Source organism: Ceratotherium simum, chromosome 26 (genome assembly GCF_057802395.1).
Source record: "Ceratotherium simum simum isolate JZ-2026a chromosome 26, ASM5780239v1, whole genome shotgun sequence".
Taxonomy (NCBI): Eukaryota; Metazoa; Chordata; class Mammalia; order Perissodactyla; family Rhinocerotidae; genus Ceratotherium; species Ceratotherium simum.
In genome coordinates, this window is record NC_141925.1 from 37,075,155 (window position 1) to 37,099,139 (window position 23,985).

At 41.9% G+C, this 23,985-nt stretch overlaps 1 protein-coding gene across 3 annotated transcripts in view; it reads left to right on the top strand.

Annotated features, from left to right (window-relative positions):
- CYTH3 (cytohesin 3) overlaps window positions 1-23,985 on the top strand; it is a 96,441-nt gene that overhangs the window by 56,017 nt on the left and 16,439 nt on the right. For all 3 annotated transcript variants that reach the window (XM_087417536.1, XM_087417535.1, XM_087417537.1), the window contains 4 exons: window positions 11,055-11,137; window positions 12,814-12,878; window positions 13,455-13,521; window positions 19,523-19,641. In XM_087417536.1, coding sequence (XP_087273662.1) covers window positions 11,055-11,137; window positions 12,814-12,878; window positions 13,455-13,521; window positions 19,523-19,641 — 334 coding nt within the window. The remainder of the gene's footprint in view (window positions 1-11,054; window positions 11,138-12,813; window positions 12,879-13,454; window positions 13,522-19,522; window positions 19,642-23,985) is intronic.

A 23,985-nucleotide genomic window follows, 5' to 3' on the forward strand; every position in this document is an offset into this window, starting at 1 on the left:
TGCATTCATGATTTGAATTAAGGACTGACGTGTTCATAGCTACATTTTATTAGTGGTTCTCAAATTTCAGTGTTCAACAGAACCATTTGGGATGCCTGATAAAATGCAGAGGTTCTGACTTGATGGGCATGGTGTAGGGCCTATGAACCCTATTTTAACAAATACCTACAAGTGATGCTGATGGAGGATGCCTGTAGACTGTGTTGTAATAAACTGCGATAGAAAATGAGCTAGAATCAGTGATTCAGATGAAAGACTTTTGATGTGGATTCCAGAGAGCTAGCGAAGTCCTTGGCTGTTCTGTGTAGTCTTGCTGGATGGAGCCAGGGAATAAAGTGCCCTTGACCACTGCCTTCAGTTAGATGTATGACTGTGGAAGTCCTGTCGCTCGGTGGTAGTTGGCTACATCACCAAACAGGAAGAGTGCCAGTTGTGGGTTGGCACATTGGTCGTCAAGAGGATGTTTATGTGAGTGTAAAAACAAAGCAGTTATTTTAAAAACTTGCAACGACTGCTCTAATTCTTATTGCTAATTTTATCTGTCATCTTTGTATTGTGCAAAAAATTCTTATCATCGGATGACAGATGTGCATCCCTAAGGTGGAAGGAGACTTTGGAAGAGTAACAGCAGTTGTTTTCAAAGGTATCATCTTCTAGAACAGTTAGCAATGTTCTTTTATCTGCTCTGGAAACAACTTTGACTTAAGAAATGCTATTCCATTGTAAGGTAAGCATTCTTCATAGCTGGATGTCTTTGATTCTAAGGTGCTCTTTTTAACCTCACTGAAATTGGAATGCATTTTGCAGTTTGGCCTCTTAAAATTAGATCTGGTAGTCTAGTGGTTTTTCTTTCTTAACAGGGCATAAAATAATGGTGTACTTAATACTTGATGGATTTTAGATTTTCCGAAGTATGTTATTCTGTAGTTAGTAATTGCTCTAAAAAGAAAAAAAAAAAAAAAAAAAATCCCCCTCGCCCGTGTCCCTTATAACGCTGCTGTGGCTTCTTGCCCCTTACTCTGTGGTCTGTATTTTAAAGCCATAGGACATAAGTGAGACAATCTTATGTTTGTTCCTGAAACCAGGTTGTCCTGAGGTCATCCTAAGTAGAGTAGAAATGGTTCTGTTAGTGTGTGGCAGGTTCTTAACATGCTATTTCGGTGTCTTTTTCCAGAAATTCTTCCTTCTCTCTATCAAGTATTAAAAGGAATCACTTACCCAGAAGTAGACTTTAAGGGGCAATAAATACAACACCCAAATGTGAAGAGCACATAGAACTCAAGCTATTTTACATGGATATGCGTACACACACTAGTGTAGCTACCACCCAGATCAAAATATAGAACATTTGCAGTACCATAGAAGGCTCTCTTGTGCCTCTTTCCTTCAGTAGCCCCCGGCCGCCAGATTAACCACTCTTCTGATTTCTATCACCGCAAATTCATTTTGTCTGTTCTAGCCCTTTCCTATAAATGGAATCCTATGATATGTGGTCCTTTGTGGCTGGATTCTTTCACTTAGCATAATGTGTTCAAGCATGTATCATTAGTGCATTCTTTTTTAAGGCTGAATAATATTCGATTGTGTGGGTAGACCATGCTTTGCTTATCTGTTCATCTTTTAATGGACATTTGGTTTGTTTCCACTTTTTGGCTGTTGTGAATAAGGCTGCTGTGAATGTTCATGTACCAGTTTTTGCATGGACATATGTTTTCAGTTCCCTTGGGTAAATACCTAGAAGAGGAATTGCTGGGTCATATGCAGACTCTGTGTTTAGCTTTTTGCAGAACTGCCAAACTGTTTTCCAGACCCACTTCACTTTATTGCATTTTTTAAGTGAATTTCTTTTCTGTATTATTTTCTTTCTCCTTTGGGTTTAAACTGTTATTTTTTCTAATTTTTTTAAGGTGAATGCTTAGCTTATCATTTTCCACTTGATTCTTTTCTAAAAGGAGCATTTTAAGTTGTGAATTTCCAAGTATCGTTATAGCTGTAGCCCACAAGTATCGCTGTGTAGTATTTTCATCATCATTCTCTTCTCAGAATGTTCTAATTTACGTTACATCATCTTTTTTTTTGGCCAAGAAAGATTCGCCCTGAGCTAACATCTATTGACAATCTTCCTCTTTTTTTTTTTCTTTTCTGCTTGGGAAAGATTAGTCCTGAGCTAACATGCTAACATCTGTGCCAGTCTTCCTCTGTTTTGTATGTGGGATGCCACCATAGTATGGCTGATGAGTGGAGTTAGGTCCACGACTGGGATCCGAACCTGGGTCGCCGAAGCGAGCGTGTGGAACTTGAACCACTTGGCCACAGGGCTGGCCCCTTACGATGTCTTCCTGACCAATGAGTTATTTAGAATTGTGTTTCTTAGTTTCCAAACAAATGGCTTTTTCTAGTCACTATTTTGGTATTGCTTTCTAACCTAATTGTTCTGTGATCAGAGAACGTGGTCTTGATGATACCAATTGTTTCACTGGGAGTTCCACACAAGAAATATGAAGCAGGCTGATTTTTGGAGCAGGAAAGGGTATGTGATACAGGGAATGGGTGCTTGCCATGGCCCTGGAATGGCCAGAGGAGCGGACTCTGGCCTGGGTCTCCAGAATTGAGTCAGAGAGAAACCTCTCCGAGGTGAGCCCTGGAGCCATTGAGTTCCATGTGTGTCCCCAGCTAGCGCGGGGTCCATAAGTCCTAATCACAAAGCCACTGCTGCTGCAAAACCCTCTCGATTCCCAGGAAGCTAGAGAATGAGCACAAGGATGCTGTACCAGAAAATCCTCAACTTGCACATCCTTGCTGGCCAGCCAACCAGAAGGCAGGATGGGGGCCCTTGCCTCACTTTCCTCTTTGGAATCTTTTGCATTGCATCTCATTGGTAGAGCCTAGTTTATCTTTAGAAGCCTAACTGCAAGAGAGCCTTTTGACCTCTGCTCTTACAGGAAGGTACCCACAGAGGCTGAGCAGAGCCAGTTTACTGTGTCTATCCCCCAGGCCTGTGAAATTGATTAAGACTTTTAATGGACCAGTGTGCAGTCAGTTTGCATAAATGTCCCATATGCCCTCAGAAAGAATGTCTGTTGCACAGTCGTTGGAATCAGTGATCTGATTGCAACTATGTCTCTGTCAATTGTAAGATGCATCATCATTTTATGTTCCACTAAGAAAAAACAAAAGCTGCCAATTAAGCCAGACTTAATGATTTCTTCTCACTTAGAGTTTATTTATGCTGATTGAAAGAGTTCTTTAAACCTATTTAAACATGATTTTTTAATCGCCTTTACTATTTATTATGCATACATATAAAAAGTAAAATATGAGCAAAATACGTTTTGGGGTATTCCCAAAACTTATTTACAATCACTCTTCTACTCAGAGTTTGTATTGGCGTTTTTCTGCACAGTGTTCTCTTTGCCACTGAAAGCATGGGTAACAGAGCGTTTCTTAAAAGAGTGCTCCTTTATTATCTCCAGGTTTTTTCAAATTCTGCAGGTTTTTATGCTGAGACTTTCTTGATCTTACCAGAAGGTATCAATGAAAGGTTTGAAGCCATAACCAGGCTTGTATTCCTTCATCAGAGGTCCTTAAATTGTGTTTTTGACAGAAACATCAACGAGTAACAGTTCAGTTGTGCCTCTAGCAGTAATAGGCATATTCCCAGATAGGAAGGCAATGACCTATATATGTCACAACGGATTTCAGACGTAAAAATGTGGAAAAAATGTGCATCTTAAAATTGAGGAAGCATATTGTGTCCATTAGTTCAAGCTTGTTAATTGTGTCAGCCAAATCCATAGCTTTCCCTTTTTTTTTTTTTGCCTTTGATGGGAAAAGTCCATTTTTACATGTACTGCTCAATTTTTGCTTTGTATATGTTGAAGCTATTTTGTTAGATGCATATAACTTCAGACTTGTTAATTGTGTGATTAATTGAGCAATATGTCATTATCCAGTGACTCTATCTTTAGTCTGTTTTCCCCTGTTAATGTAGTGGGACAAACTTTCTTTTGGTAAGACTTTGTCTGATACATCACTCTCTACCCTTTTACCTTCAGTTGTTAGGGATTCTTATATTTTAAACGTGCCTCTTGTAAAGAGCATTTAGTTGGGTTTTGTTGTTTTTCATTTTTTTATGTTCAGGTTTTTAAACTTGGTCCTTTTTTCCATGTATGTTCATTGTAAATGTATCAGTTATTTGACTTTGTAACAAAGTATTCCAGAGTAATTGGCTTGATTCAACACTGGTTTATTGTGTCTCACCATTCCATGTGTTGGCTGGTGGTTCATGGACTGCTCTTGTCTGGTCCACTCACGTGAATGCATTCAGCTGGCAGGTCAGCTGGGGCTGAGCTCCTCCCAGATGATCTCACTCACAATGTCTGGGGCCTTAGTGGAGGGGGCTGCAACAGCTGAGATGTCTGGGTCTCTCTCTGCATATGGTTTCTTTCCACAGTAGATTTCCTTCTCAAGGTTGCTGGCCCGGGCTTCTTCAGAGCACAGTGGTCTCAGGGTTCCAAGATAGTAGAGATGCAAGACATCTTGAGGCCTGGGCTCCGGATCTGCACAGTGTCACTTCTGCCACGTTCTCTAAGTCAGAGGAAGTCCCAAAGCCAGTCCGGATTCAGCAGTGGAAAATAGACTCCCCTTCTTGATCGGATGAACTGCAAAGTATTGTGGACTTGCTTTTTAGTCTACCACATGAAAATCAGTGTATTTGGATTTTTTTTCTACTTTCGTATTTTGCTTTTTCTATGTCTAACGGCTTTTCTTTTTTTTTCCGATTTCAGCTTTATTGAGGTATAATTGACATATCTAACAATTTTTCTGTTTCTCTTTTGTTGTCTTTCTTTGAATTAATTTTTTTTTTCCCTTTCCCAGTTTGGGCATTTTGAACTCCATTCCCATTCTTTTCCTGCTTAGCCTAGAAATTTTTATATGCATTCTTAACTTGCCAAGTCTAAAGTTAATCATTTATGCCCTCTTCCTTAGAACTCTGAGAACTTTAGAGCAAATTATTTCTCTTCCCATTTACGTTCTAGTGTTGTTGGGTGTTTTAGTTCTATTTTTTTCTTCTATAAGACATTATTATTTTATATAGTCACTTTTCCTTTAGGTTTCCTTATGTAAATCTGTGCTCATCATTCCCTCCTGCATCTCACCCCTCCCATCTTGGCTCTTTTCTCTTGATTGAAGTTGATTCTTTCAGAATTTCCTGTAATGGTGGTGGGCTGGTGGCATACTCTTGAGTTTTTGTTTGTCTGAAAAGGGTATTTCACCTAATTCAAAGAAGGCTGGGCCAACAACGGGTGTCCTGGGACAGGTAAAGATGAGCACGATGGAGACTGAGGGGAAATGAGAAGGTGCTCAGGTGATGAGTGGTAGGTCCTGGGCACTTCCTGTGTGTAGACACTCAGGCCTCCTCAGAGCTTCTCGCTCTTTCTTTCCACTGAGATACACTCTGTGCTTCCATGCACCTGGCAGGAAGGCCACTACTTACTGCAGTGTAATCGTAGTACCTTAGTGATCTGGCCCCCAGTGTGGCTGACGTAGGACTGGCCCTGTTAGCCATCTGGACTCCGCTTTATCACCTCACTGAGGGCAAATAGTTCTTGAGTGGTGATGAGACCCAGAGACACAGCTACCGATGGACCACAGCCTTCCGTTTTGTTCTTTGTATAATCATATTACTTCAGTAGTAGCTAGGAACTCATGCTAATTTAACAGTTTAAATCACCAGTTTTTGCAGTGTTACGAGGTAGGTATTATTTCTGTTTGGGTTAAACCACAGCTCCTTGTACTGCATTCCCATTTAGTGAATTAGTGGGACCAGTGGCCAAGCTCATGCTTTGCAAGTGTCTTTTTTTTTTTTTTTGTGAGGAAGATTGGTCCTGAGCTAACATCTGCCAATCCTACTCTTTTTGCCGAGGAAGACTGGCCCTGGGCTAACATCTGTGTCCATCTTCCTCCACTTTATATGGGACGCCGCCACAGCATGGCTTGACTAGCGGTGCGTCGGTGCGCACCCGGGATCTGAACCGGCGAACCCTGGGCCGCAGCAGCGGAGCGTGCACACTTAACCGCTTGCGCCACCTGGCCAGTCCCCTGCCAGTGTCCTAAGTGGCCTGTAGAAGTGGCCTGTCCCTGAACTGACCAAAACTCTAAAAAAAATACCATATCATAATAAAAATATTAATATTGATTATTAATAAAAGGGTAAGAGACATCAATTTCCATTAGGACTAGGTAGCCAAAAGTAAGCAGTTGTGTCATCTGCATGTAATTGTTTGAACTCGATTTTATCTCCTATTATCAAATTTTTGTGGAATGGGTAATTTGTTAAATTATCACCTTTGACATATAGTGACTAAAATATAGGGTTTCTGGCCACAGGTCGTATCTGTGGAACATTACAGCTTCTCCTAAGGGAAGATAGAACTGCTGATTAACTTTACGGATGATCGTATCTGACATATAGTGACTAAAACATAGGGTTTCTGGCCACAGTTCATATCTGTGGAACATTACAACTTCTCCTAGGGGAAGATAGAACTGCTGATTAACTTTACGGAAGATTGTGTGTGTGTGTATGTAAAATTTGCAGGGGAGTCATTAGCATTTATAGCAGTAAACCAAATTGTAGCCTTTTGGTAGATTGGGCTCTGTCAGATAACTAGATTATTAATATAATTGGAAAATGAGAAAATACTTAAAGATACCATTTTTAAAAATTTTACTGTCGGGCCGGCCCCGTGGCTTAGCGGTTAAGTGTGCACGCTCCGCTACTGGCGGCCTGGGTTCATTTAATTCATTTTCTCTACTGTTTGGGATTCCATTGTATGAATATTCAACAACATATTTACCCATTCTACTCTGGACTGGCATTTAGGTTATTTCCTTTTCTCCCCCCACTTTGTCTTTTACAAAATATACTTCTTTCACATTCTTATACATATCTTCTGATGCAGTGCTCAAAATTTTTCTAAAATATATACCTAGGAGTAAAATTGCTAGCTCATAGCTTATGCACATCTCTGATATTAATAGACAGCACCAAACTGTTTTCCAAGTGGCCGTGCCAGTTGATACTCCCAGCAGACTTCCTCCCTCCCTTCCCCCCTCCTTTCCTTTGCACATTCTGGTGAGTTTGAAATACATGTATTTTTGGGGGGGTTTTGTATTTATCAGTTAAGTATGTATTAGAGAGTCAGCTGGTTCTCCAAGGTATGTGGTGGGGAAAAAACAGCATTACCCTGCCTGCCCACATTTCTTGCTTTCTAAGGTGTAACCACTTTTACCTCTTTTAGCTTTCTTGTGTCTTTTTTGGTATCTGTTTTGCATGTTAGAGGTTTACGTCAGGTTTGAGAGTAAAGGACTAAAAGGCTTATTGGAAGCTCTGAGTGCATGAGGTGTTGTTGACTGCAGTTCTCTGTGGGGTGATCTAGGTGTACTGGTTGTTGGCAGAATCCCCCCTGCCTTGGTGAACTCCCCCACCCCCATATCAGTATCTTTAGATCTAAAGCTGATCGATTCTGCAGAGGGGACCCTCCCCACCTCTTGTCCAGGGCGGTGCAGGTGGGGGTAAAGGGCTGGTTGCTGGCAGCCCTGTGGGGAAGAAGACTTGGTGGGGGGTGTCAGTACTGATTGCGTCCCTTGTCTTTGGTGTAGCACCCTTGCCCTCACATGCGTTGGGTGTCCCCTGGTCCCTCTATTTTCCTCTCCAGAGATAAACCAATCTTCTGTGGAGGAGGAGAGGAGATAAAGCGATGCAGGCGCTTTTCCACAGCCTTCATCAGTCCTCTTCATTCGTTCAGCCCCTTCTCAGCCTGCCTGCAGAATCTCCCGGGCAGCAGTGCCTAAGCCTTCTGAAGCATTCTGTGGTGTCCGATGACTGCTTGGTCTGTACACTATTGGCTTCAGAGTCATCCTTCTCACCTTGGTTAAGTCAGTTACTGCTGGTCCGGTCTCTTCCAGCTTCTGAAATGTGTTCTTATTTCCTCTTTTCCCATTACCTTTGTCCTACTGAGAAATTGCCTTACTATAGTTTTCGTGAAGTTTACTACAGGTTTAGAGGCGGTGTCTTATTGAGGTTGTAATTTGCATTTTCCCAATTGTTAAAAGAGTTGACGTCTTTCCATATGCTCATTCATATTACTTTTTTGATCCCGTGCCTGTTCAAGTCTTTTGCCCATTTTCTAAGCATTGTTTTTTATTTTTTCCTTATTTATAGGAGTTATATATTCTGGATACCAATCCTTTGATAGTTTCTGACTTAACTCTTCAGTTTATGTTGTGGGACTTTTGGTGAACAATGGTTCCTTATTTTAATATTGAATTTATTAATATTTTCCTTTGTGATTTACATTTTTCTGTCTTTTAAGAGACCATCTTTACTCTGAAATTATAAACACATTCTCCTGTATTTACTTCTAAAATTGTGTAGTGTTGTCCTCCACATTTAAGCCTTTATTCTTCTTGGAGTTGATTGAAAATATGTATGATGATAAACAGGGATTCAATTTCATTTTTTTTTACATATAGATAACTGATAGAGCACATCCCATGTACTGAAGAGTCCAGCCTGTCTTTTTTGTGTGTGTGCGTGAGGAAGATTAGCCCTGAGCTAACATCTGTTGCCAATCCTCCTCTTTTTGCTGAGGAAGATTGGTCCTGGGCTAATATCGGTGCCCATCTTCCTCTACTTTTTTATATGGGACGCTGGCACAGCGTGGCTTGAGAAGCAGTGCATCAGTCCATGCCCAGGATCCGAACCTGTGAACCCTGGACCGCCAAAGCAGAGCGCTAGAACTTAACCACTACGCCACCGGGTCAGCCCCAAGTCCACCCTGTCTTTTTGAGCTGCAGTGTCAGCTCTTTGTAAATCAATTTTCTGTTGGTCTGTGGGTATTTTTCTGGCTACTGTCTCCTGGTTTATGGGTCAGTTTGTCTACAGCTGCCCCATTATCACATTTTCTTAATTTGTGTGTAGGAGCTAGACATGTTCTCTTGCTGTTTACTCAGATTCTTAATCTTTTATTTCTTTAAACAAATTAATGAAATAGAAATTAAACACACAATAGAGGACTATTAAACTCAAAAGCTATTTCTTTGAAAAGCTTAATGAAAGAAACCAATTCTAGCAAAATTAATCAAAGAAAAGAGAGAATATAGACATAGTAGCAATGGCAAATACTACAGAGATGAATCATTAATAAGAGGCTGTTGTGAACAACTCTGTGTCAATTAAAAAAAAACTCAACAAATATCCTTGTACTGGCCACCCTTCACCCACTGCATTGAAACTCCCTGATATCCTTCTGGAATCTATTTCCTCCCACCCAACCTTCTCAGAAGGAACTTCTATCAAGAATTTGGTGTTTATCATTCCTGTGTGTTTGTTTATGCTCTGCTATACGTATATATACATCTGCAAACATTTACAAATCCACGTGCTCTATTTTCAGCCCTCTATGAAAGGTATCCTATACAGGCCGACCTCGGTGATACTGTGGTTCAGTTCCAGACAACCGCAGTGAAGCAAATACTGCAATGAAGCGAGTCACACTAATTTTTTGGTTTCCCAGTGCATATAAAAGTTACGTTTACGCTGTACTGTAGTCTATTTTTTGGTGTGTGTGAGAGAGGAAGATTAGCCCCGAGCTAATGTCTGTTGCCACTCCTCCTCTTTTTGCTGAGGAAGATTGGCCCTGGGCTAACATCCGTGCCCATCTTCGTCTACTTTGTATGGGACGCCACCACAGCATGGCTTGACAAGCGGTGCATTGGTGCGCACCCGGGATCCGAGCCCGTGAACCCTGGGCCACTGAAGTGGAGTGCGCGCACTTGACCACTGCACCACGGGGCTGGCCCCTGTACTGTGTAGTCTATTAAGTGTGTGATAGCACTATGTCTAAAAAGTACATACTTTAATATATAATATAAAATATAATAATGGAGAAGTTTGAAATATTGTGCGAATTACCAAACTGTGACACAGAGACACAAGCTGAGCAAATGCTGTGGGAAAAATGGTGCCGGTAGACTTGCTCGATGCAGGGTTGGCACACACTTTCAGTTTGCGAAAAACAGTATCTATGAAGCACAATAAAACAAAGGATGCCTGTACAGTGTAAGTCTTCAGTCTTTTATCATCTCTGTTTTATTTGTGAGGCTCATCTGTGTTGACAGACTCAGTTCAGCCATTGTTTTTAATTGTTTTGTGGGATTCTGTTTTATAAATATACCATGATTTATTCATTTTCTTATTGGATATTTAGATTTTCTTTTTTAAAAAAATTATTTTTTTGAGGTCACATTCGTTTATAACATTGTGTAAATTTCAGGTGTACATTATTATATTTCAGCTTCTATATAGACTGCATCGTGTTCACACCAAAAGTCTAGTTTCCATCCATCACCATATATACGTGCCCCTTTACCCCTTTCGCCCTTCCGCACCCCCTCCTCTCTAGTAACCGCCCATCTGTTCTCCTTATCTATGAGTTTATCTTCCAAATATGAGTGAAATCGTACAGTATTTGTCTTTCTCTGACTTATTTCGCTTACATAATACCCTCAAGGTCCATTCATGTTGTCACAAATGGCATGGTTTTGTCCTTTTTTATGGCTGAGTAGTATTCCATTGTATATATATTTATATCTATATATATACCACATCTTCTTTAGCCATTCATCATTGATTGGCACCTGGGTTGCTTCCAAGTCTTGGCTACTATGAGTAATGCTGCGATGAACATAGGGGTGCATATATCTTTTTGAATTAGCATTTTTGTGTTCTTTGGATAAATACCCAGAAGCTGGATCATATGGTATTTCTATTTTTAGTTTTTTGAGAAATCTCCATACTGTTTTTTTATTATAAATAATGTTGCTATGAATATCTTACATGTGGTCTATATGCTAGGGTTCCTTTGGGATAAATATCTATATAGAGAATTGCTGGCTTGGTCGTATGCCCATCTTCAGCCTTACTAGATATTGCCAAATTGTTTTCCAGAGTAGTTGTTGTTTAATAGTTTTGATTTTTTTTCTTTCAGTGCCTGAAGACCTCTCATTAGAAGAGAGAGAAGAACTTTTAGACATTCGTCGAAGAAAAAAGGAACTTATTGATGACATTGAGGTAAAAAAAAAATCTCCTTTAGTTTTTGCTTTTAGGTAAAATAATAAATAACTTCATGAAAATGTAAAAAATGGGTATCTAGTATGTGTATATCTGAATCACACGAAGAGACAGAGCGAAAGAGTTATCCAGGTTGGTAAAGCAGATATCACGCTTACCAGACATGCAGACACTGGGAGGGAAATGAAGACATCACAGAACTAGAGTCAGCAGTCAGTGACTCGTGACTCCAGAGTCAAAAAGGACGTGTTTAAACAACAGCAGCAGCCTACAAGCATATTGCTCTCTAAAATTGTATAACAAGACCCTGTTTCGTTTGCCAGTATCCCTCGCACCTATAACATTGCCTGTCACGGTTTTGGCACTCAGGTATCTTTTGAATAAAGGAATAAACATATTGAGTTCTACCTGTGCACCCAGCACCTACTAGCTGGTGAGAGTAGAATGACAAATACAACACAGGCAGATAAACACTGTGCTTTCCGTGTTTGTGTACTCAGAGGACAGGGTGGAGGGGGTCCCACGGGAGAAGCAAAGAGTAGAGCCACAGTCTCAGAGTCAGAGTGTCTGTAATTGTTGCAGAAATTATTCAGAAGACCAGCACTCTCTGCTTCCGTTTGGGGCTTCCTTGGGAAATCAACCAGACATGCAGCGCTTCTTTGAGAAGCTTCCCACTCATTGTCATGCCAAAATCAACGTGGCTTCGCAGGCCACTTGTGCAAGACCAAGCCTTGTCCAGACAATAGCTCCTTTCTAGGAGCTCACATTTTAAGTCTGAAGTTTCTTGGCACACAAAATAATAGGGTTCCGAATAAAAATTTCTTTGTATTTGAAAGATAATTTGTGGAGCTTTTTCTTCTAAGGTTGCCCTTCCTTCTTACCCTGCACCCTTCAGTAACCCAGAATGGGTGCTTTCGTTGAAGAAGAAGCATATATTTTAAGGTTAATGGTCCTATTTGGATGTTAATAAAAATAGTGCGTCTGGAGTCTTATGTAGCTCTGAGGACCTCATTTTTGAGTTGAGAACGCCCCTAGGCCCAGAGAGGTTAAGGGGGTTGCCAGAGGTCTCTCAGTAAGTGACGGACCCACATGGAGGGACAGAGGAGTCCCAGTGCCGTAGGCACGTTCTGTTGTCACCTCCTGGGCTCTGTCCATGGTGCTTCATCTCATGCAATGTGGCCTCTGCATAGAAATCACCCTGAGACTGGTGGTTAGGGGACCTAATCAGTGTGTGTAAGCTTCCTCTTCTCCCCGGTCTTCCCAGGGCCGGAGGCGGCAGTGAAGGAGAGGGCAGGTGAGAGTGGGTGTGGTGATGGTCAGAGGCTGCAGCAAGTGAGCTGAAGACGCCTCGTGTCCTTCTGCTCTTCTTATCTTTTACACCTGTGACATTCTCCCAGTGTCCCTTCGTGATTTTACACACACTCCAGAATCTCCCTAGGGGACCCCCGATCTCGTCCTGTTGAGAGGTGTTGGAATAAATAATTCTGTTTTCTCCTGAGCTGGGGTGGTTCTGACTAGGCAGCTCTCTCTGTGTCAATAAAAGTATTGGTTTTCCATCCCTGTGATGTCCAGATGAGACCTCAGGCAAGCATGCACCTGGAAGGCTAAGATTTTCTGAGTCTAGGAGGAGGAAGTGAAGACTCCCACCCCCACCGTTCTTTCTTCTCTCTTGACAGAGACTGAAATATGAAATAGCTGAAGTGATGACAGAGATTGACAACCTAACATCTGTAGAGGAGAGGTAAACAATACGGCTACACCTTCAAGTCAGTTCCTCTCCTTTCTCCTCACCGCCAGCTGAACTCATAGAAACAGCGGTGACTACAGCAGGGGTGGGAGGGTGGGACGGGGAAGTGGGCGTCCTTTTTGGAGTTGTTTCCTCTTCTCTCCACCCCTCACTCCTTCCTGCTGTCCGTGGAGGAGTCGGTGTGCTGGTCTGGGGGCTGCTTCTCTCCCCTACTTTCTCTAGTTCATCGTCTGCCCTTGTAGTTCAGGAAGAGGCACAGGCACCTCAGCATTCACCTGTAGGAGGTAACCTTTCTGTGTAACAAGGAACTGTGCTTTTCCTAAATGGCCGTTTCTCATCATTAGCTGTTTGGAAAGAAGTTATCAAGTGTAGAAAAGAGCCCCGGCAGCCGTCCAGCTGCTGCTCCCACCTTGGAGGACGGAGGGCTCTTGGGAGCCCCTGCTTTCTCCTTCATGCCTTGTCGTGGAGGGAACGTGCTGAGTGCCGTGGCCAGCGCTCTGTGGGAGACCACACACTCACCATGCGGTGCAAACAGCCGGTAACAATTTCTTAATTATTTCACACGCATAGCAAAACGACTCAGCGGAACAAGCAGATAGCTATGGGAAGGAAGAAATTCAATATGGATCCCAAAAAGGTAAGAGAACGTTTTCAGTTTTTTGGCCTGCAAGAGATTGGTTGACTGATTTTGATGGCTGTCTCCCTTTTGGACAAAGGTGGTCATATCACCTCATAAAAATACTGAAAGTTGATGTTAAATTTTTATCAAAAAAGGGGCTGCTAATGAATGGGGTGAAGCAAAAGTGTCCATTGAACTGGTCCTTGGACCAAAAGGCCTTTCTTTCCATGTGAAGTTCTGAGTGAGGACTAGCCTCACTGGAGCCACATGGACACGTGTTCAGGGCCCTCAGTGAAGCCAGGCCCCACAGCCAGGGAGTTGCATGGTTCGTGGGGGCAGAGGGAGGGTGGAGTCCAGATGGGAAGTTTGTATATTTTATGGTCTAAGCGGGTTAAATGATTCAAGAAGGAGGACTTGATTCCTTTCATTCACCTTAAAAAGAGGATGTCTGTATGAAAGACCCAGGAACTGTCCAAATTTAAGCCAATATCTTGGTCTTTCCTCAAGTTAGATTTTCTGGGAAAACACCCCAAAATAATGAAGCCTGCAACATGTAGCTGCTTGTTTTTGAGACTGAGCTAAAGGACCAAAAATCTATAAAGCTTTTTGGAACATATGGTTCAGTTGTAAGATTCTTTTGGTTTTGAGAAAGAAGAGTGGACCTGAGTCGGCCACAAAGGCTTGTGGTCTAGGAGAGGAAAGACGTGTGTGTGGAGAGGTCGCCGTGGGCCTCCTCCCGGTTGACTTCCACCTGCAGAGCTGGTTTACTGCCTTCCTCGTTGGTCTTGAATTGGTATTCACGTCTAACATCTTTGTGTTTTTTGGCATTGAGCCTCTGTACTAGTTAATTATTTGTTCATTCAATAAATGTTTGTTGGTTAAGGAATTAGACTGTGCAATGTCTGAAATCTGTAAACTTACATTTACGGGTGCAAGCACAGTTGCAAATATTATTTAAAAAAAAACATACTATTATTCCCTATTCATAGTTTGCAAAATTGGATTTTCTTCAGGTACAGCACCTCTGCAGCCAGGGGAGGGTCTTTGTTTAACTGGTGTCCTCTAGCCACTGTGAACATTTTCCTGTTGCTTTCTAATTCTCTGCTTATGGGGCATAAATCATCTCCAAATTGTCAGTGGGGATGATTTTGTGAATTTGGTAATGATTTCATATTTGGGGTTAGTAACAGTTGTTTTTTTTGAAGTTGAGCTTACCGAGTTGAATTATCAGCTGATTTAATAAGCATTGGGAACATCTCAGGAGAGAGATCATTTAACAAGTGGATGTTTTTAAAACAGGACGTTATGTTTTAAAGTGCAGCACAGGACAGCCACACCAGTAAGTTCAAGGATAAATTCAAGTCTTGCTCATGAATCAGACACATACTTATTTTTTGAAGTGGTGCTAGCACTCTGCCTCAGGTTTCAGTTTCATGAGCATGAACTTACCCTCAGTTCTTAGAAGGTCTTCTGTCAGGTTCTTTCCCATCTTATTTCACATGTACTATGTGTTAGATTTACAATAATAAGGGCCAAGGAACTTGCCGGCCCAGTGTCCCGAGCAAGGAATCTGACTCTGAGACTTGTGCCGTAACCGCCGCACTGACTGAGCTCCTACAGGCGCTGGGGCTGGTTTGTGGGGAGCACTGAGTCAGCCTGGATGGCCCAGACCACTAGTTGGCCCTGTGGTGTCTGCCGACCACATCTTAGGAAGTGGGTATTTCATCCGCTTTGTCTGGGCTGCAGCGAATTGCTCTGCAGGCTTTGTTTTGCATTCCTCTTCACCTGAAAGTTTTTTTAAATATTATTGGTTGCATTCAACAACTTATTTGTGATTATGTTGCTCAATAAAAGCAGATGGCACATTGTCTGCGTGTTTACTTTTGTTGGGAAAAATTATCAGAGTTCTCTGGTTTTATAGATTTGGTTATATTTAGACTTGTTTTAGTCAGTTCGGGCTGCCATAACAAAATACCATAGACTGGGAGGCTTAAACTATAGAAATTCATTTTCTCACGGTTCTGGAGGCTGGAAGTCCAAGATCAAGGTGCCAGCATGGTCGTGCTCTGGTGAGGACTCTCTTCCTGGCTTGCAGATGGCCATCTTCTTGCTGTGTCCTCACACAGCAGAAAGAGCAAGCTCTCTGGTGTCTCTTATAAGGGCACTACTTCTATCAGACCAGGGCCCTGCCCAAATGACCTCACCTAGCCCTAATCACTTCCCAAAGGTCCCACCTCCTAATACCATCACACTGGGGGTCAGGGTTTCAACATACGAATTTTAGGGGGACACAGAGCTTCAGTCCTTGATGGCACTGGATGATCTCACATGCTTCAGACACATTTCCAAATTATATTCCTCCCCATGCACCTGTTAAACCATGTGATGTTGTGAAACATGAGGCTATTTTCAGAATAAGTACATTCTTTCAGGCTAGTAGGAAATTCTTTGTCACAGAGTAATAACGTTTTGAGCAAGGAGCTTTGGTGTGTTCAGGTGTATTAGAGAGCCAGAAGTAGCACTTGGGTTTATAAATGAATAAGAAGAAAGGTTGATTAGATCACGGAAGCTGAAAACACTCAGCAGCCTCTCCCTTTTATTCCCAATTTCCTAGAAATGCCTTTAAAAATATAACATATAAATCTAGAACAAGCAGGAGGTCACTGAGAGGACTAGAAATTGAAGGATCCCTGAAAGACACAAGATAAATGGTAGCCCAAAGCACGTAGAAGAAAGAACTGCTCCAGGAAGGGAGAGCAGCGTCAGGGGCTCTGCACGCTCAGGGGCAGCAGGTGTGGGGCATCGACTGTGGGAGGGACATCTAGACTGTTCGCCCTTGCTGAGCTTGCACTGAGCAGTGGTGTGTGCCCCCAAGTGGCAGAAGCAAGAGAGGGGCCACTTAGTCTATGAAAACAGGCTGCACTTTCGGTAGCTGTCATCACTAAGAAAGAGAAACGCTCACTCCCAGAGACCAGCTACTGGCACACCCCACCTGGCTGCATTACCTGTTCCGCGGCCAGATCCCTGGAGGTGGCTGCAGTCAAAACCAGACACAAATGGCATTCAGTTAGGCTACCAGAGAATCTTCAATACAATGATGGACACCCGACCAGGAATCACCAAATGTACGAGGAAACCGACACCATGAAAGAGATGTGAAACTCGATGAGCATAAGAACACACACCGGAGGAAACAGACTTCACGGAAACAATAGAAGGAAACATTAAAAGTAGGATATTTTTATATATTATAAATCTCATCAAAGAGATATGATGGATGTTGCTTATCCGTGATACAGAAACAGAGTAGTGAGAAAGATCCTTGGTGATGAAAAATAGTGTCATGGGAAAACCTGAGAGCTGGGCTGTGACAGAGAGGATGCTGTTGAATAGTGGCTTAGTGAGCTGGAGCGTGCAGTTGTATAGTGCTCTCCGTAGTCTGGCACAGAACTACAAGACCTAGAAGACAGGTCTGGCAGCTCAGATTTCACCTGATGGAAGTCCCGGAAGGAGAGAGAAGAAAATGGAGTGCAGGAAATATTTCAAAGAAATATTGGAATATTTCAGAACTAGGTTAAGATAGAATCCTGAGATTCAAAGGGCTCACCAAATGCCAAGCAGGATAAATTTTTAAAAGACTTATGCCTAGAGTAAAATACCAGAAACCTTGGGGATAAAGAGAAAGTCACTGAAGTTTCTGGGAAAGAAAGACTAGATTCTCTAAGAAGAAACAAGAGTCACAGTGAGTTTATTAACAACCGTGGATCAGAGACAACAGGGAAGCAGTGTTGTCCAAGGTGGGGAAAAATTATTTAAAACCTAGAATTCTGCCCTCAGGACTGTCACCCTTGAGAGGAGACAAGTGAAGACATTTTCAGACATGTGAAGACTCAAAAAATTCAGCACCAAGACCTTCTCTGAGCTCTAGAAATTGAGTGGTTGGAGCAGTACCCTCTCAACAAGAAATGAATCCAAGGCAAGATGCAGGAAGAAGAAGGGAAAGATGCTCAAAGAAACCAGCAAAACTTGTAGTTAAGTCCAAGTGAGAGATTGATTAAAGAATATTTTTAAAATTAAAGCCCCAGGTTCTCTCAATATGTAAATAGCAAGGGGGAAAGGAAGGAGGGAAGTAAGTCGGGGAGGGTGTTCTAGGTGTTGATAGATGAATATAAGTTTAAATATTTGTTAAAGTTTTAAGAGGAAGCACTAAGAATAGCAATAAAATAGGATTTCTAAATTGTTAGGAATACTTGAATAAAGAGAGCTTGATCAATTCCACAAAAGGCTGACGAAGTGTGAGAAATAGAACAAAATGGGATCAGGAATAAGTCCTAGCAATCAGTAAGCACCATAAATCTGATTGGGCTAAAGACTTGGAAGCAACCTAAGTGCCCATCAAGGGACAGATGGATAGAGAAGATGTGGTATATATACACAATGGAATACTACTCAGCCATAAGAAATGATGAAATCCAGCCATTTGTGACAACATGGATGGACATTGAGGGTATTATGCAAAGTGAAATAAGTCAGAGGGAGAAGGTCGAATACCGTATGATCTCCCTCATTAAGTAGTAGATAATAACAACAACAAACAAACACATAGAGACAGAGATTGGATTAGTGATTACCAGAGGGGAAGGGGGGAGGGAGGAGGGCGAAAGGGATAATTCAGCACACGTGTGTGGTGATGGGTTGTAATTAGTATTTGGGTGGTGAACATGATGTAATCTATGCAGAAATAGAAGTATAATGATGTACACCTGAAATTGATACAATGTTATAAACCAATGTTACTGCAATAAACAAAAAATGAAAAAAAATCTGGGCTAAATTAACCTCTGAAAAGACAGACACTTTCGTATTAGGTTACAAACACAACAGGAAAATCCAGCTATATTCTGATCGAGACACATACTTAGAACAAATAACAGTATGAGGGAGCCCTGTCTTGGGCACTGAGAGTTTTAGCTGGAATATCATCTCTGAATTTGTAGAAATAGCCTCCAGGTAAATAGATGACAAAATTCCCTGTTCTCTTACTAGCTTTGCCAACATGTATTTTGAAACCAGCTCAGAGCTATGTCAGAGGTACGTTTTTGCTGCTATTAGGACTTCTCAGGAGACAGAGCACAGCTCATTCAGGCCAGGGCAGCCACTCTGCAGATTTTTATTCAGAGACTGTTGGCTGCTCTCTGTAGGTCCTTCAAGTGGGCGTGAATTTTGACTGCCTTAAGCTCAGTGGCACTGTGATCAGTTAGCATTTTCAGCCACAGGTAACAGCAAATCCTGTAAAGACAGGTTACACAATGGGCTGTCTTCTCCCACAGCGGAGGTGGCTGCAGGGTGTCGAGTGGCTCCCAAGGGGCAGGACCGAGGCCCTGTGTTCATCCCCACCTTTCCTTCATACAGTGGCCACTGGGGCTCCAGTCATCACATGTGTGTTCGAGGCAGGAAGAGGAGGATGGAGCAGTGCCTGCTCGTAGGTCCCCTTTTATCGGGAAACCAGCAGCTTTCCCAGGTCCTCCCTACAGACTTCTGTTTGTCTGTTTGACCAGATCTGTGTCACAAGGTCACTTCTAGCTGCAAGGGAGGCTGGGAAAATGATTCTTTAGTGAAGGATGGTGAGGGAAGAGGGTGCTTGGGAATGGGTATTGATTGGCCATCCGCGTACGACGTGTTCCTCTCAGACACAAAGCAGATCCTCTTCCTGAGCTTGGGAAATTTGGCATTATTGTTACTTCTGCCTGTGTAATCTCTAGTAACCACTTACAGTGGTTTGCTCAGTAACCTGTTTGTCCTTTAACCTGTTAGAGTGCCAGGAGGAACTAATGGTTTGCTTTGCTTTGTTTTGATGGATACAGTGTAGTGTGGTGATGTGAGAATCAGGTCATGCTCTTGTACTATTTTTGCTGTGTCCAAACCAGTAAGATGGTTACACTAAATGTATTTCTGTCTTGGAAAAATGAGTCTGGGTGACCCTCCTAACCAGTGCCTCCGTTCTTATGTTTGTCTTCAGGGAATTCAGTTTCTAATAGAAAATGACCTGCTGCAGAGTTCCCCAGAAGACGTGGCCCAGTTCCTGTATAAAGGAGAAGGCCTAAATAAGACTGTCATCGGGGACTATCTGGGTGAGAGGTAAGTTGAAGGAGAATGAGCAGCCTGACCTGGGCCCACCCTCTACATCAGGGTCTGTCCCAGTTACTCAGCCGTGGGCTGTAGGGGTACACAGGCTGCTCCCCAGTAAGGAGTGAGCCCCGTGCAGTCACGTCCTCATCTGTGGACATGAGGAGAGAAGTGTGGGTATTCTGGGGCCGGGTGGGAGCTCTGCTTCCCTGGAATCCTGACGGAACTGAAATGCCACTGCCTTCTCCTCGCCTTGGAACACATCTTCATCTTTTTTTGATGTTTTGCCCGGAAATATACCAGATTTGTCAGTGATTTTCTTTCCCCTGTTACTTGGGGGGGATGAATAAAGGTGGAAAGTTAGTAATGTTTTAAATGGAGGGCAGCTGGTCAGATTCACTTTCCTGGCTAACTCCACTTAAAAGTCCACTTGCCCTGCTTAGCAGAGGGAGGGCAGGAATTCTACGGCAGCACGTCCCCTGAGTGAGCCAAAATTAACTTTGGGTTTTTAAACAAAAGCCCAACAGTTGCTCAACCAGGGTGGCCTCTGTTTCTAGCTTTTTATTAAAAATACTTTATCAAAAGTGAAAAGTGGTAGAAGACCTATACAATGAAAACTATAAGACATTATTGAAAGAAATCAATGATGACATAAAGAAATGGAACGACATCCCATGTATCTGGATCGGAAGAATAAACACAGTTAAAATGTCCATACTACTGGGCTGGCCCCGTGGCTTGGCGGTTATGTGCTCGCGCTCCGCTGCTGGCGGCCCGGGTTTGATCCCGGGCGCGCACCGACACACCGATTCTCCGGCCATGCTGGGGCCGCGTCCTGCATGCAGCGGCTAGAGGGATGTGCAGCTATGACATACAGCTGTCTGCTGGGGCTTTGGGGGAAAAAAATAAATAAATAAAAATTATAAAAAAAAATAAATAAATAAAATGTCCATACTACCAAAGCAATCTATGGATTCAATGCAGTCCCAGTCAGAATCCCAATGACATTCTTCATGGAAATAGAACAAAGAATCCTAAAATTCGTATGAGGCAACAAAAGACCCCGAATAGCTAAAGCAATCCTGAGAAAAAAGAACAAAGCTGGAGGCATCACAATCCCTGACTTCGAAATATACTACGAAGATGGGGCCGGCCCCATGGCTTAGCGGTTAAGTGTGCGAGCTCCACTACTGGTGGCCTGGGTTCGGATCCTGGGCGTGCACCAATGCACCGCTTCTCCCGCCGTGCTGAGGCAGCATCCCACATATACCAACTAGAAGGATGTGCAACTATGACATATAACTATCTACTGGGGCTTTGGGGGGGGGGGGGAAAGGAAGAGGATTGGCAATAGATGTTAGCTCAGAGCCAGTCTTCCTCAGCAAAAAGTGGAGGATTAGCATGGATGTTAGCTCAGGGCTGATCTTCCTCACACACACACACAAAAATATATATATATATACTACAAAGCTATAATAATCAAAACAACATGGTGCTGGTACAAAAATAGACATACAGATCAATGGAACAGAATTGAATGCCCAGAAATAAAACCACACGTCTACAGACAGTTAATCTTCAACAAGGGAGCTAAGAACATACAATGGAGAAAGGAAAGTCTCTTCAATAAATGGTGCTGGGAAAACTGGACAGCCACATGCAAAAGAATGAAAGTAGGCCATTATCTTTTGCCGTACACAAAAATTAACTCAAAATGGATCAAAGACTTGAAGGTGAGACCTGAAACTATATAACTCCTAGAAGAAAATGTAGGCAGAATGCTCTTTGACATTGGTCTTAGAGGGATCTTTTTGAGTTCCATGTCTACTCGGATAAGGGAAACAAAAGAAAAAAACAAGTGGGACTTCATCAGACTAAAGAGCTTCTGGAAGGCAAAGGAAACCAGGATCACAATGAAAAGACGACCCACCAGCTGGGAGAAGATATTTACAAATCATATATCTGAGAAGAGGTTACTCTCCGTAATATATAAAGAACTCACACAAGTGAACAACAAAAGAACCCGATTGAAAAAATGGGCAGAGGATATGAATAGAGATTTTTCCAAGGAAGATATGCAGATGGCCAATAGGCACATGAAATCATCAGGGAAATGCAAATCGAAACTACACTAAGATATCACCTTACACCTGTGAGAATGGCTATAATCACCAAAACAAAAAATAACAAATGTTGGAGAGGATGTGGAGAAAAGGGAACCCTCCTTCACTGCTGGTGGGAATGCAAACTGGTGCAGCCTCTATGGAAAACAGTATGGAGATTCCTCAAAGAATTAAAAATAGAAATACCTTATGATCCAGCTGTCCCACTTCTGGGTATTTATCCAAAGAACTTAAAATCAACAATCCAAAGAGGCTTATGTACCCCTATGTTCATTGCAGCATTATTCACTATAGGCAAGAAGTGGAAGCAACCCAAGCATCCCTCGACAGATGGTTGGATCAAGAAGATGTGGTATATGTATACAATGGAATACTACTCAGCCATAAAAAAGACAAAATTGCCCCATTTGCAACAACGTGGATAGACCTGGAGGGTATTATGTTAAGTGAAATAAGCCAGACAGAGAAAGACAAGCACTGTATGACTTCACTCATATGTAGAATATAAACTAACACATGGACAGAGAGAACAGTTTGGTGGTTACCAGGAGGAAGAGAGTTGGGGGGTGGGCACAAGGGGTGAAGGAGCATATTTAGTTGGTGACTGACAGATAATAATGTACACCTGGAATCGCACAATGTTATAAACTATTATGACACCAAAAAAAAAAAAAAGTAAAAAGTGGGATACTGTCCACCTCATTCTATGAGGCCAGTACTACCTGATACCAAAACCATACAAAGACATCACAATAAAAGATGACTACAGACCAGTATCTCATGACTATAGAAGCAAAAATCCTCAACTAAATATTAGCAAATCAAATCCAGCAGTATATAAAAAGGATTGTACACTAAGTGAGAGTTATCCCATGAATGCAAGGTTAGTTCAACATACAAAAATCAATTAAAGTAATATATATATCAGCAGAATAAAGAGCAAAATCCACATGATCATCCCAATAGATGCAGGAAAAGCATTTGACAAAATTCACTGCTTTATGATAAAAAATAAGAAACTAGGAAAAGAAGGGTACTTCCTCAACATGATGGGGGGCATCTGTGAAAAACCCACAAATTCTCTCTTGCTTTCCCCTTCAGATCAAGAACAAGACAAGGGTCTACTTTCATTTTTTTGCATATGGCTATCCAGTTTTCCCAACACCATTTGTTGAAGAGACTTTCTTTTCCCCATTGTATGTTCTTGGCTCCTCTGTCAAAGATTAGCTGTCCATAGATGTGTGGGTTTATTTCTGGGCTTTCGATTCTATTCCATTGATCTGTGTGTCTGTTTTTGTGCCAGTACCATGCTGTTTTGGTTACTACAGCTTTGTAGTATATTTTGAAATCAGGGAGTGTGATACCTCCAGCTTTGTTCTTTTTTCTCAGGATTCCTTTAGCTATTCGGGGTCTTTTGTTGTTCCATATAAATTTTAGGATTCTTTGTTCTATTTCTGTGAAAAATGTTGTTGGAACTTTGATAGGGATTGCATTGAATCTATAGATGGCTTTAGGAAGTATGGACATCTTAACTATGTTAATTCTTCCAATCCAAGAGCACGGAATATCTTTCCATTTCTTTGTGTCTTCTTCAATTTCTTTCAGAAATGTTTTATAGTTTTCGGTGTACAGATCTTTCACCTCTTTGGTTAAGTTTATTCCTAGGTATTTTATTCTTTTTGTTGCAATTGTAAATGGGATGGTATTCTGAATTTCTCTTTCTGCTACTTCGTTGTTAGTGTACAGAAATGCAACTGATTTTTGTATGTTGATTTTGAAAGTAGACCCTTACCTTACACCATACACAAAAATTAACTCCAAATGGATTAAAGACTTGACTGTAAGACCTGAAACTGTGAAACTTCTAGAAGAAAACATAGGCAGTACGCTCTTCGACATCAGTCTTAGCAACATCTTCTCAAACACCACGTCTGACCAGGCAAGAGAAACAATAGAAAAAATAAACAAATGGGACTACATCAAACTAAAAAGCTTCTGCACAGCAAAGGAAACCATCAACAAAACGAAAAGACAGCCTAACAATTGGGAGAAGATATTTGCAAACCATACATCTGATAAGGGCTTAATCTCCAAAATATATAAAGAACTCATGCATCTCAACAACAAGAAAACTACCAACCCAATTAAAAAATGGGCAAAAGACCTGAACAGACATTTCTCCAAAGAAGATATACAGATGGCCAACAGACACATGAAAAGATGTTCAAAATCA